Source organism: Cottoperca gobio, chromosome 12, assembly GCF_900634415.1.
Source record: "Cottoperca gobio chromosome 12, fCotGob3.1, whole genome shotgun sequence".
Lineage (NCBI taxonomy): Eukaryota > Metazoa > Chordata > Actinopteri > Perciformes > Bovichtidae > Cottoperca > Cottoperca gobio.
Window position 1 is genome coordinate 9,394,771 of NC_041366.1, and position 13,143 is coordinate 9,407,913.

General features: G+C 40.7%; 1 protein-coding gene across 1 annotated transcript in view; it reads right to left on the reverse strand.

Moving 5' to 3' along the window:
- tnksa (tankyrase, TRF1-interacting ankyrin-related ADP-ribose polymerase a) overlaps positions 1-1,909 on the reverse strand; it is an 81,226-nt gene extending 79,317 nt beyond the window's left edge. Inside the window, exon 1 of the mRNA XM_029444089.1 lies at positions 1,350-1,909. Coding sequence (XP_029299949.1) covers positions 1,350-1,857 — 508 coding nt within the window. The 5' untranslated portion in view covers positions 1,858-1,909. The remainder of the gene's footprint in view (positions 1-1,349) is intronic.
- Between the last annotated feature and the right edge of the window lie 11,234 nt (positions 1,910-13,143).

Sequence of the window (13,143 nt, forward strand, 5' to 3'; positions counted from 1 at the left end):
TTGAACTCACAAACTGAAATGTCGGCCCTTCCCTGATTTAAGGTTATTTTTAGGTATGTTTCTATCCAAATAGTCTTTCCATCTACTGGGGCTATAAGTGAATATGGGAAAAAGGAACAAAATTACAGTAACTCAAATGGTGGAATTTCTCTGTCTCAGTGTGTGGTGCACTTGCCTGTCCTTTTGATAGGGGTTGAGGGGGAAATCGATTCATGTAACAATCGAGATTGTTATCTTCTAGGATGTTAATCTATTCACAACTTCCAAAAATCGATTTTTTTTTTTTTAATCAATTGTTTTCAAAAATAACCTATATGTTGCTCCTGGTCGACAGTAATCTTATACACCAAGTCAAAAGTTGTGTCACGCATTGTTGTGTGATTTGTTGAAAATAAATCACACAATTACAGAGTTATTTTGTGTACAATTTATTTTTGAAGTTGGTACGTTTCTGAGAAATAAAGAGGTAACTAGCCAAAGCCTACCAATTTTATTTATCCAACAGGCAGCATCAAAATGTCAAGTCACTGAGTATTGAGAAATACTAAACTTTTAACTTTTCTTTTTATTTGTGCAAGTTTAGCATGAATAAATGTTACCTTTTGTCTTAGGTTTGCCTTTGTGTGTTTACATCATTGCAATCAGCTGATATAACTTTTTCAAATATAAAAACTCCATAATTTTATACACACTTTACTCGTCCACCGCCTTTAATAGTGCACAACGGACTGGAGTATATCCTAAAAATTAGCAACCCTATGTACTAAATCCAGAATCAATTTTGAATCATTAAAATAGAATTGTGAAATGCCGAAAGATTCACATCCCTACCTTTATTATTGAATTTATTATTTGGGGTTCTAGTGTGACTGTCACATTGGATGGCACCAGTCCAAGATGCTTCCTATACACTGCTGGACATCAAAATAACTAGAAGCACAAGTAGCAGGTCTGCTTAGGTTCTAAACTAATGAGAAAGAGAGACTGAGGATTTGTTTTTGACAACATAAATAAATATTAGCTTGTTTGCTTAAAATATCCAGTCCATCCAACACCAGGGTAACAGTTATACGTTACAATAAATGTTTTTGAAAATTAAATGAAAAAGATAATTTTTCTTTGTTTGTGCAGTTCATATATTGTCTGTTGATATAACTTTTGATTGTTACCATTCAGCAAAAGTGCTGTGTAAAACATCTACACTAATACACTACTACAGCTAATAGTGTCAGACAATGTTTATTAGCAACTTTCTGGTCCCTCCCTAGCCCTACGTGTACCTCTCTAGCTGCAAAAACAGTCTGAATAAGACTTTCGTTTGTTTAAACAGTGGTTCCAGTTATGTTTACCTGCAGCGAAATGTAAGGGTGTCGATTTGCGTCCTGCCATGTCTTTGGCATTCACGTTCAGCACATCCACGACTTTCTTCACCCTCGAAACATCCCCGTTTCGACAGGCTTCAAACAGGTCCCTGAAAGCCCCGTTTGCACCCCCACCGCCTCCGCTGCTGCTGCTGCTACTGCTGCTGCTGGCCGCGTCACCGCTGCCCGAGTCGGGCGTAGAGACAGGGCTGGTCCCGCTACACTCGGTGGCGGTCGGGGAGCTAGCGTTGCTGCTAGTGCTGCTGCTGCTGCTGGCGGTGAGGGCCAGAGCTGGGGAGGTGGTGGTGGGAGAAGAAGGGGTTGCCTCGCCGTCAGCCTTGTTATCCATCGCGGCTCTGCTGGAAAGCGAGGTGGCATCGTTGGTCGGTGCAGGCGGAGAGCCAGGCGGAGTGGCGGGGAGAGAAGAGCCGCGGGGCGGGGAGGACAGCAGGGAGTTCGGCTGCTGCTGCTGAGAGGAGCGACGAGGCGTCGCCATTTTCAAAACACAACAGTCCCCACTAGCAACAAAAACACTGCTGACAATTTCCTGTCCAAGAAAGACCAACTTCCGCTCGGGTTTACTGGGATTAAAAATACTAAACGTGTATCTCAAAAACTGTTTAATAAAGTTTTACTAAAATATAAGGACATCTTAATTAGTAACAAAGTCTTAATGTAGGACAAAATACCTTGTAGAAATTAGTTTGATGGTTTACACAAATGTTGGCTGTATTTAGCCTATCTTGTTTTTTATTTGTCTCAGTGAAATGTTTATACTACAAACTATGTTGTTGTTTTTTTTATTTTAGGAATTGAAAGAAAATTATTTGGGGGGTAGGTAAAAGTTAGGGGAGGTTTGCATGTTTATTCTAATTCAAAGGGAGACCCCAATTAAAATATTAGATAGGGACTAACCCCCTGTTTATTTATATATATATATTATATCTTATTTTGGTTTTCGTCTGAGTTGTGTTTATGCAGTTTATCTTTCCTTTGTCCAAAGAAGCCGTTTTCTATTTTTGTAACAAAGCTAATAATCTTTCATTTTGTTTAGGGCACAGCCTAATTGGCAAGTACACCAATATAATATTTTATTGATTTGTTATTATTTACAATACTTTATTGGGTGTTATTTTAGCACAATAAAATGTAGTGAATGAGTTGAGTTATGTCAGTTAGTTTGGCTGAACACAGTATTGTCATCTAGTGGGTACTAGTTGTAATAACTTCAGAATACAGGAGCTGCATCAGTCCCTCCGCAAATACAACCAACACTTTAACACACAGAACAACAATATATTGTCAAAATACTTCATTAAAGTATGTATGAATTTGAAGAATATAATACACTGCATGTGTGATACTGGACATGATAATACACATGTACACAACATGTATACAACGTCATACAACAGACAAACTATACACTAATGTGTAGATAATATGCGGCACTACACTAGAACATGATGTAATCGCATTCTTTTAAATACATATTCAAGTCAACCTTTCTTGTTATCTTTTTACAGAAATACATTTTCACTATGATCTAATTTCGCTTTACAGTTGTTGTTTCTGTATGCATTTGCACAACAACAAAAAATTTAATTTATGAACTAGGTTAACAGTAGTTTAAAGGAATGTGTGTGTGTGTTTGGTTGACCGGTGACTCAGCCTATTACACTCTGTTAGTTGTCACTCTGCTTTTGTCTTCATTGTTCAACATCAGCTCCACCCAAGATACAACTTTCTTTTCATTCAAATATATAAAGTTTATGTCAACATTTAATCTGTGGTGGCATTTAATTGAATGTGTCGTTTTCCCGAGCTGAGCTGCAGAAAGAATCATGAGCACGCAGAGGAGAACCTACTCCAATATGATGAAAACTCCAAACATGTAGCTGTGATTTGAGCCAAGGCCCTTCTTTCATGGAAGACACTTCATCAACTGAGGGTTAACAAGGTCTATCTGCACTTTGACGAGTTGAGAAAAACGCATTTGAAAATTCAACAGTTCATAACGTGGACACTATAAAACCAATTCCAACCAATTTTGACATATCACATGTTCCACACTAAGTAGTGAAATTAAGACTATTTGGGCCATCCGATTCAGTGTTTATTATGGGTAGAAACTAAACATATTTTGCAGATAGACCTTTGTGGTTCCGAAAGTGTTGGAAAACCAGAGTCCCAAGGGTCTTTGTGACATTTCCCCACCCGAAAATTGAAAATTGAACCCTCAACTGTATTTTATGCAACTTAGCTTCATTTTAAGCTCTAAAAATGTTTACACAAGTTCCACGTGGCAGGATTTATGGCAATGCCATAAATATTCAGAAATAAAAACCAGGAAACAAAGATGATGATTTATAATTTAAGAGTCAATCCATCTCGAACCTCTATGGTTTTTTAATAAACAGACAACAAAAAAGCAAATTTTACTTTTCTTTATATAACAAGTTAAAAAATAAAATAAAAACATTACATTTAAAATCAAACTCATTGAGCAAGAGTACTATTTTCCAGATGCATTATTTAAAATGAAAGTTAAAGTTAAAGATCAATAAAAAAGTTCAGCTTCTTGAAAGAACTTGAGAAACTGTTAAAGGGCCTACGAAATGATAAACATGAATTTCTACTGATGATAGTAAATGCTATTTGTGTTGTAAAATGATGTGTTATTTATGACATAATGATCGCAGTATTTAATAAATCATGATTTAATATGTTGACCACCGATGTTTACATTGCCGCTACCGGAAACACCCGACGCCGTGTTCTGACGTCACAAGTATAAAATAGTCCACCAGTTGAATACACAGACATACACAGGCAGAAGCGGCAGAAGTGGCGATGTCGGACTCTGGCTCGGATATTTCGACAGAATCGAGTGACAGTGAGTCGTCAATAGACTCGTTGCATCTTCAAGAAGAGGAGTTGATTGAAGAGGATGCCGGTGTCATGGATTTAGATCATGCGGGACGGTGAATCTGGATTTGGCGGAGATCCTGTGCAACAGAACACAGACAGGTATATACATTTGACTATAGTTCATAGAACTTCTCAATATATAGTAAATACATCATAATAAAAAATAACATTATCCTCGATCGTAAATAGATCGCAAGCTATCGATAGCTTGCTAGCGAGTCGATAGCTTGGTTTCCTTGAATTGTTATGAACCCGACTAGTTGTCTGCAAATTGCTCGATCCCTAAATATTCAATTACTTCTCTACTTGGACACATCGACGTCTGTAAAGCTTGATAACTTGATTCTTTCTCGAATCTCTATCGTTGTGACTGATGTCAAACGTCATTTATTACGAGGCTGTATATAAAGCATTAGCTATTAGCTAACAAACAGACCGGAGGACAGCGCTGTTTTATAAAGTATAGTCTGTATACTGACCGTCTCACAGCTGCCTATAGTAGCCGGAACACTTACCAGATGTTCATGGAAGTTACGATGTCGTAACTTTACGAGACTTACGTGAAACGGGTAACAAGTTGCTACTAGATAGATCCAACCTCCATACAACCATAACAGGCTTATGAGCTGCTTACTAGCCTGTCGTGAAACACAGGCATATAAATAGTATGAAATTAAGATGACGTTAATATTGGCCTTTTTTCTGGATATTGCATATTGTGTACATGTCCTTACCTCTCTTATTTTGTACATTTGTACATGTGAAAACTGTACAATTATGGAAGCAATTGAAGAGCTGCTGCCAAGAAAAGGATGTCATGGAGGAATTCAATGAATATGAGGGACATGGTGCAAACATAACCTGCATAACAGATCACCCAGGATTCAAATCAAAGTGTCTGGATGTTTGGGTGTTGCAGACAGCCTACCAAAGGTATTCGAAGAAGGACAGACAACAAGCAGGTGATCAGCCACGTATTGAGTAAGTTACTTGTGTAATGTGTAGAGCTCAAAAACTTTGATGTATTTTTGGGAAGTCAAATGGTCACTCTGGCAAAGTTACAGAATACATAGATAAATAAGCAAATAAGGTTGAAGTGATTACCATTGACATAACCATAACTCGTTATCTGCTATTTTAATTCAGCTATTATACAATTTTAATTCTGCTATATTATGTTATTTTAATTCTGCTATCTTATATTATTTTAATTCGGCTATTGTATCTGCTATTTTATACTATTTTAATTCGGCTATTTTTATAATGGTACTTCAGACTCATTTACATCTACACTGTGATTATTGTACTGTAAATGCTCTTATTCAGTCCTTGTACGAATTGTTATGTTTTTACTGTGAAGCACTTTGGGCTGCAATTCTTGTATGAAAGGTGCTATACAAATAAAGCTTATTATTAGTATTATTATGTATTATCTTGTATTTTACAGAATGTATCACAATATGGCATACCGCCAGCTGGTGAGATTTTGTTGGGGAATACTTGGTAAGAACCACAGAATGCCATCATGTGCCATTCAAAAGATCTGTGCTACATTTCCATCTGACAACTACACGTCGTTCAAGTATCAGCACTTTATTAGAGTCAATAACAAAACACAATGTCAGTTCAGTGATTGAATCTGCTTCTATACAGCACAGCAGCATCCCTCTTGTTTGGTTCTTCCACCGACTGCTGAGTGGAGCTGGGACTTCGAAAGGTTCCTCATCAACATTGTCTTGGCACAAAGCAATTGAGTCTCGTTCAAGAGTTCAGTAACATACTCTGCAAATGTAACATTAATGTTGGCTTTATGATTGAAACAATAAATACAGTAAACAAGTAGCAGGGCTTAACTTCGCGCTCTCCCTTTTGGCGAATGCATTTCGTCATCTCTTTGGTGGAGGATTCTGCACCGGCGGACGTGTTTGAGTCGGTGTGCTGGCTGAATTCTACGTGCGGCGGCTGAATTCTACGTGCGGCGGCTGTATTATACTTGTGACGTCATCGCCCGAACAATGCCGAAGTGGATACTCTCGGCGCAGCGATCAATTGTTGTTAGCGGAAGTCATTTTTATGCTGTTATGATCGTGATTTATTACGAATACATCAATATTAAAAAAATATATATGGCACATTTCACAATAGATATGCAACCTCTATGATATACCAAGGCCAATAACACTGACAAACTATCTATTCGTAGGCCCTTTGAGGTCCCCAAGCTGGCTCCATATAGCTTGAGCCAGGGGCCCCCAGCTGGCTCCAGATAGCTTAAGCCAAAGGCCAACCAGCTGGCTCCAGATAGCTTAAGCCAAAGGCCCCCCAGAATAGAATATCAATAAAATCGCCACAATCTATGTGAAATATAAATCAACATTTAAAGCTTTTAGGTTTGAAAGTTAAGGCCTCCCAGCTGGATCCAGATAGCTTAAACCAAACAGGTCATATGAAGTATAAATTATCTATAAAATAGCCACAATCTATGTGGAATCTAAGTCAACATTTAAAACTTTTAGGTTTAAAAGTTAAGGTCCCAAAGCTAGCTCCAGATAGCTTAAGCCAAAGGTCCCCCAGCTGGCTCCAGATAGCTTAAGCCAAACAGGTCATATGAAGTATAGAATATCTATAAAATAGCCACAATCTATGTGGAATCTAAGTCAACATTTAAAACTTTTAGGTTTAAAAGTTAAGGTCCCCAATCTAGCTCCAGATAGCTTAAACCAGAGGCCACCCAGCTGGCTCCAGATAGCTTAAGCCAAAGGCCCCCCAGCTGGTTCCAGACAGCTTAAGCCAAAAAGGTAATATGAAGTATAGAATATCAATAAAATCGCCACAATCTATGTGAAATATAAATCAACATTTAAAGCTTTTAGGTTGGAAAGTTAAGGTCCCCCAGCTGGCACTAGATAGCTTAAACCAAAGGCCCCCCAGCTGGCTCCAGATAGCTTAAGCCAGAGGCCCCCCAGCTGGCTCCAGTTCGTTTAAACCAGAGAACTCCCAGCTGGCTCCAGATAGCTTAAACCAGAGGCCACCCAGCTGGCTCCAGATAGCTTAAGCCAAAGGCCCCCCAGCTGGCTCCAGATAATTTAAGCCAAAAAGGTAATATGAAGTATAGAATATCAATAAAATCGCCACAATCTATGTGAAAAATAAATCAACATTTAAAGCTTTTAGGTTGGAAAGTTAAGGTCCCCCAGCTGGCACTAGATAGCTTAAGCCAAAGGCCCCCCAGCTGGCTCCAGATAGCTTAAGCCAGAGGCCCCCCAGCTGAATCCAGTTCGTTTAAACCAGAGAACCCCCAGCTGGCTCCAGATAGCTTAAACCAGAGGCCCCCCAGCTGGATCCAGATAGCTTAAGCCAAAGGCCCCCCAGCTGGATCCAGATAGCTTAAACCAAACAGGTCATATGAAGTATAAATTATCTATAAAATAGCCACAATCTATGTGGAATCTAAATCAACATTTAAAACTTTTAGGTTTAAAAGTTAAGGTCCCCAAGCTAGCTCCAGATAGCTTAAGCCAAAGGTCCCCCAGCTGGCTCCAGATAGCTTAAGCCAAACAGGTCATATGAAGTATAAAATCGGCACAATCTATGTGAAACATAAATCAACATTTAAAGCTTTTAGGTTGGAAAGTTAAGGTCCCCCAGCTGGCACTAGATAGCTTAAGCCAAAGGCCCCCCAGCTGGCTCCAGATAGCTTAAGCCAAAGGCCACCCAGCTGGCTCCAGATAGCTCAAACCAGAGAACCCCCAGCTGGCTCCAGATAGCTTAAACCAGAGGCCCCCCAGCTGGATCCAGATAGCTTAAACCAAACAGGTCATATGAAGTATAAATTATCTATAAAATAGCCACAATCTATGTGGAATCTAAATCAACATTTAAAACTTTTAGGTTTAAAAGTTAAGGTCCCCAAGCTAGCTCCAGATAGCTTAAGCCAAAGGTCCCCCAGCTGGCTCCAGATAGCTTAAGCCAAACAGGTCATATGAAGTATAAAATCGGCACAATCTATGTGAAACATAAATCAACATTTAAAGCTTTTAGGTTGGAAAGTTAAGGTCCCCCAGCTGGCACTAGATAGCTTAAGCCAAAGGCCCCCCAGCTGGCTCCAGATAGCTTAAGCCAAAGGCCACCCAGCTGGCTCCAGATAGCTCAAACCAGAGAACCCCCAGCTGGCTCCAGATAGCTTAAACCAGAGGCCCCCCAGCTGGATCCAGATAGCTTAAACCAAACAGGTCATATGAAGTATAAATTATATATAAAATAGCCACAATCTATGTGGAATCTAAATCAACATTTAAAACTTTTAGGTTTAAAAGTTAAGGTCCCCAAGCTAGCTCCAGATAGCTTAAGCCAAAGGTCCCCCAGCTGGTTCCAGACAGCTTAAGCCAAAAAGGTAATATGAAGTATAGAATATCAATAAAATCGCCACAATCTATGTGAAACATAAATCAACATTTAAAGCTTTTAGGTTGGAAGGTTAAGGTCCCCCAGCTGGCACTAGATAGCTTAAGCCAAAGGCCCCCCAGCTGGCTCCAGATAGCTTAAGCCAGAGGCCCCCCAGCTGGCTCCAGTTCGTTTAAACCAGAGAACTCCCAGCTGGCTCCAGATAGCTTAAACCAGAGGCCCCCCAGCTGGCTCCAGATAGCTTTAGCCAAAGGCCCCCCAGCTGGCTCCAGATAATTTAAGCCAAAAAGGTAATATGAAGTATAGAATATCAATAAAATTGCCACAATCTATGTGAAATATAAATCAACATTTAAAGCTTTTAGGTTGGAAAGTTAAGGTCCCCCAGCTGGCACTAGATAGCTTAAGCCAAAAGGCCCCCCAGCTGGCTCCAGATAGCTTAAGCCAGAGGCCCCCCAGCTGGCTCCAGTTCGTTTAAACCAGAGAACCCCCAGCTGGCTCCAGATAGCTTAAGCCAGAGGCCCCCCAGCTGGATCCAGATAGCTTAAACCAAACAGGAGATATGAAGTATAAATTATCTATAAAATAGCCACAATCTATGTGGAATCTAAGTCAACATTTAAAACTTTTAGGTTTAAAATTTAAGGTCCCCAATCTAGCTCCAGATAGCTTAAGCCAAAGGTCCCCCAGCTGGCTCCAGACAGCTTAAGCCAAACATGTCATATGAAGTATAGAATATCAATAAAATCGCCACAATCTATGTGAAATATAAATCAACATTTAAAGCTTTTAGGTTGGAAAGTTAAGGTCCCCCAGCTAGCACTAGATAGCTTAAGCCAAAGGCCCCCCAGCTGGCTCCAGATAGCTTAAGCCAGAGGCCCCCCAGCTGGCTCCAGATAGCTTAAACCAGAGGCCCCCCAGCTGGATCCAGATAATTTAAGACAAAAAGGTAATATGAAGTATAGAATATCAATAAAATCGCCACAATCTATGTGAAATATAAATCAACATTTAAAGCTTTTAGGTTTGAAAGTTAAGGCCTCCCAGCTGGCTCCAGATAGCTTAAGCCAAACAGGTCATATGAAGTATAGAATATCTATAAAATAGCCACAATCTATGTGGAATCTAAATCAACATTTAAAACTTTTAGGTTTAAAAGTTAAGGTCCCCAAGCTAGCTCCAGATAGCTTAAGCCAAAGGTCCCCCAGCTGGCTCCAGATAGCTTAAGCCAAACAGGTCATATGAAGTATAAAATCGGCACAATCTATGTGAAACATAAATCAACATTTAAAGCTTTTAGGTTGGAAAGTTAAGGTCCCCCAGCTGGCACTAGATAGCTTAAGCCAAAGGCCCCCCAGCTGGCTCCAGATAGCTTAAGCCAAAGGCCACCCAGCTGGCTCCAGATAGCTTAAACCAGAGAACCCCCAGCTGGCTCCAGATAGCTTAAACCAGAGGCCCCCCAGCTGGATCCAGATAGCTTAAACCAAACAGGTCATATGAAGTATAAATTATATATAAAATAGCCACAATCTATGTGGAATCTAAATCAACATTTAAAACTTTTAGGTTTAAAAGTTAAGGTCCCCAAGCTAGCTCCAGATAGCTTAAGCCAAAGGTCCCCCAGCTGGCTCCAGATAGCTTAAGCCAAAAAGGTAATATGAAGTATAGAATATCAATAAAATCGCCACAATCTATGTGAAACATAAATCAACATTTAAAGCTTTTAGGTTGGAAGGTTAAGGTCCCCCAGCTGGCACTAGATAGCTTAAGCCAAAGGCCCCCCAGCTGGCTCCAGATAGCTTAAGCCAGAGGCCCCCCAGCTGGCTCCAGGTCGTTTAAACCAGAGAACTCCCAGCTGGCTCCAGATAGCTTAAACCAGAGGCCCCCCAGCTGGCTCCAGATAGCTTTAGCCAAAGGCCCCCCAGCTGGCTCCAGATAATTTAAGCCAAAAAGGTAATATGAAGTATAGAATATCAATAAAATTGCCACAATCTATGTGAAATATAAATCAACATTTAAAGCTTTTAGGTTGGAAAGTTAAGGTCCCCCAGCTGGCACTAGATAGCTTAAGCCAAAAGCCCCCCCAGCTGGCTCCAGATAGCTTAAGCCAGAAGCCCCCCAGCTGGCTCCAGTTGGTTTAAACCAGAGAACCCCCAGCTGGCTCCAGATAGCTTAAGCCAGAGGCCCCCCAGCTGGATCCAGATAGCTTAAACCAAACAGGAGATATGAAGTATAAATTATCTATAAAATAGCCACAATCTATGTGGAATCTAAGTCAACATTTAAAACTTTTAGGTTTAAAAGTTAAGGTCCCCAATCTAGCTCCAGATAGCTTAAGCCAAAGGTCCCCCAGCTGGCTCCAGACAGTTTAAGCCAAACATGTCATATGAAGTATAGAATATCAATAAAATCGCCACAATCTATGTGAAATATAAATCAACATTTAAAGCTTTTAGGTTGGAAAGTTAAGGTCCCCCAGCTGGCACTAGATAGCTTAAGCCAAAGGCCCCCCAGCTGGCTCCAGATAGCTTAAGCCAGAGGCCCCCCAGCTGAATCCAGTTCGTTTAAACCAGAGAACCCCCAGCTGGCTCCAGATAGCTTAAACCAGAGGCCCCCCAGCTGGATCCAGATAGCTTAAGCCAAAGGGCCCCCAGCTGGATCCAGATAGCTTAAACCAAACAGGTCATATGAAGTATAAATTATCTATAAAATAGCCACAATCTATGTGGAATGTAAGTCAACATTTAAAACTTTTAGGTTTAAAAGTTAAGGTCCCAAAGCTAGCTCCAGATAGCTTAAACCAGAGGCCACCCAGCTGGCTCCAGATAGCTTAAGCCAAAGGCCCCCCCAGCTGGCTCCAGATAATTTAAGCCAAAAAGGTAATATGAAGTATAGAATATCAATAAAATCGCCACAATCTATGTGAAACATAAATCAACATTTAAAGCTTTTAGGTTGGAAAGTTAAGGTCCCCCAGCTGGCACTAGATATCTTAAGCCAAAGGCCCCCCAGCTGGCTCCAGATAATTTAAGCCAAAAAGAATATATGAAGTATAGAATATCAATAAAATCGCCACAATCTATGTGAAAAATAAATCAACATTTAAAGCTTTTAGGTTGGAAAGTTAAGGTCCCCCAGCTGGCACTAGATAGCTTAAGCCAAAGGCCCCCCAGCTGGCTCCAGATAGCTTAAGCCAGAGGCCCCCCAGCTGAATCCAGTTCGTTTAAACCAGAGAACCCCCAGCTGGCTCCAGATAGCTTAAACCAGAGGCCCCCCAGCTGGATCCAGATAGCTTAAGCCAAAGGCCCCCCAGCTGGATCCAGATAGCTTAAACCAAACAGGTCATATGAAGTATAAATTATCTATAAAATAGCCACAATCTATGTGGAATCTAAATCAACATTTAAAACTTTTAGGTTTAAAAGTTAAGGTCCCCAAGCTAGCTCCAGATAGCTTAAGCCAAAGGTCCCCCAGCTGGCTCCAGATAGCTTAAGCCAAACAGGTCATATGAAGTATAAAATATCTATAAAATCGGCACAATCTATGTGAAACATAAATCAACATTTAAAGCTTTTAGGTTGGAAAGTTAAGGTCCCCCAGCTGGCACTAGATAGCTTAAGCCAAAGGCCCCCCAGCTGGCTCCAGATAGCTTAAGCCAAAGGCCACCCAGCTGGCTCCAGATAGCTTAAGCCAAAGGCCACCCAGCTGGCTCCAGATAGCTTAAACCAGAGAACCCCCAGCTGGCTCCAGATAGCTTAAACCAGAGGCCCGCCAGCTGGATCCAGATAGCTTAAACCAAACAGGTCATATGAAGTATAAATTATATATAAAATAGCCACAATCTATGTGGAATCTAAATCAACATTTAAAACTTTTAGGTTTAAAAGTTAAGGTCCCCAAGCTAGCTCCAGATAGCTTAAGCCAAAGGTCCCCCAGCTGGCTCCAGATAGCTTAAGCCAGAGGCCCCCCAGCTGGCTCCAGTTCGTTTAAACCAGAGAACCCCCAGCTGGCTCCAGATAGCTTAAACCAGAGGCCCCCCAGCTGGCTCCAGATAGCTTAAGCCAAAAAGGTAATATGAAGTATAGAATATCAATAAAATCGCCACAATCTACGTGAAACATAAATCAACATTTAAAGCTTTTAGGTTGGAAAGTTAAGGTCCCCCAGCTGGCACTAGATAGCTTAAGCCAAAGGCCCCCCAGCTGGCTCCAGATAGCTTAAGCCAGAGGCCCCCCAGCTGGCTCCAGTTCGTTTAAACCAGAGAACTCCCAGCTGGCTCCAGATAGCTTAAACCAGAGGCTCCCCAGCTGGCTCCAGATAGCTTTAGCCAAAGGCCCCCCAGCTGGCTCCAGATAATTTAAGCCAAAAAGGTAATATGAAGTATAGAATATCAATAAAATCGCCACAATCTATGTGAAACATAAATCAACATTTAAAGCTTTTAGGT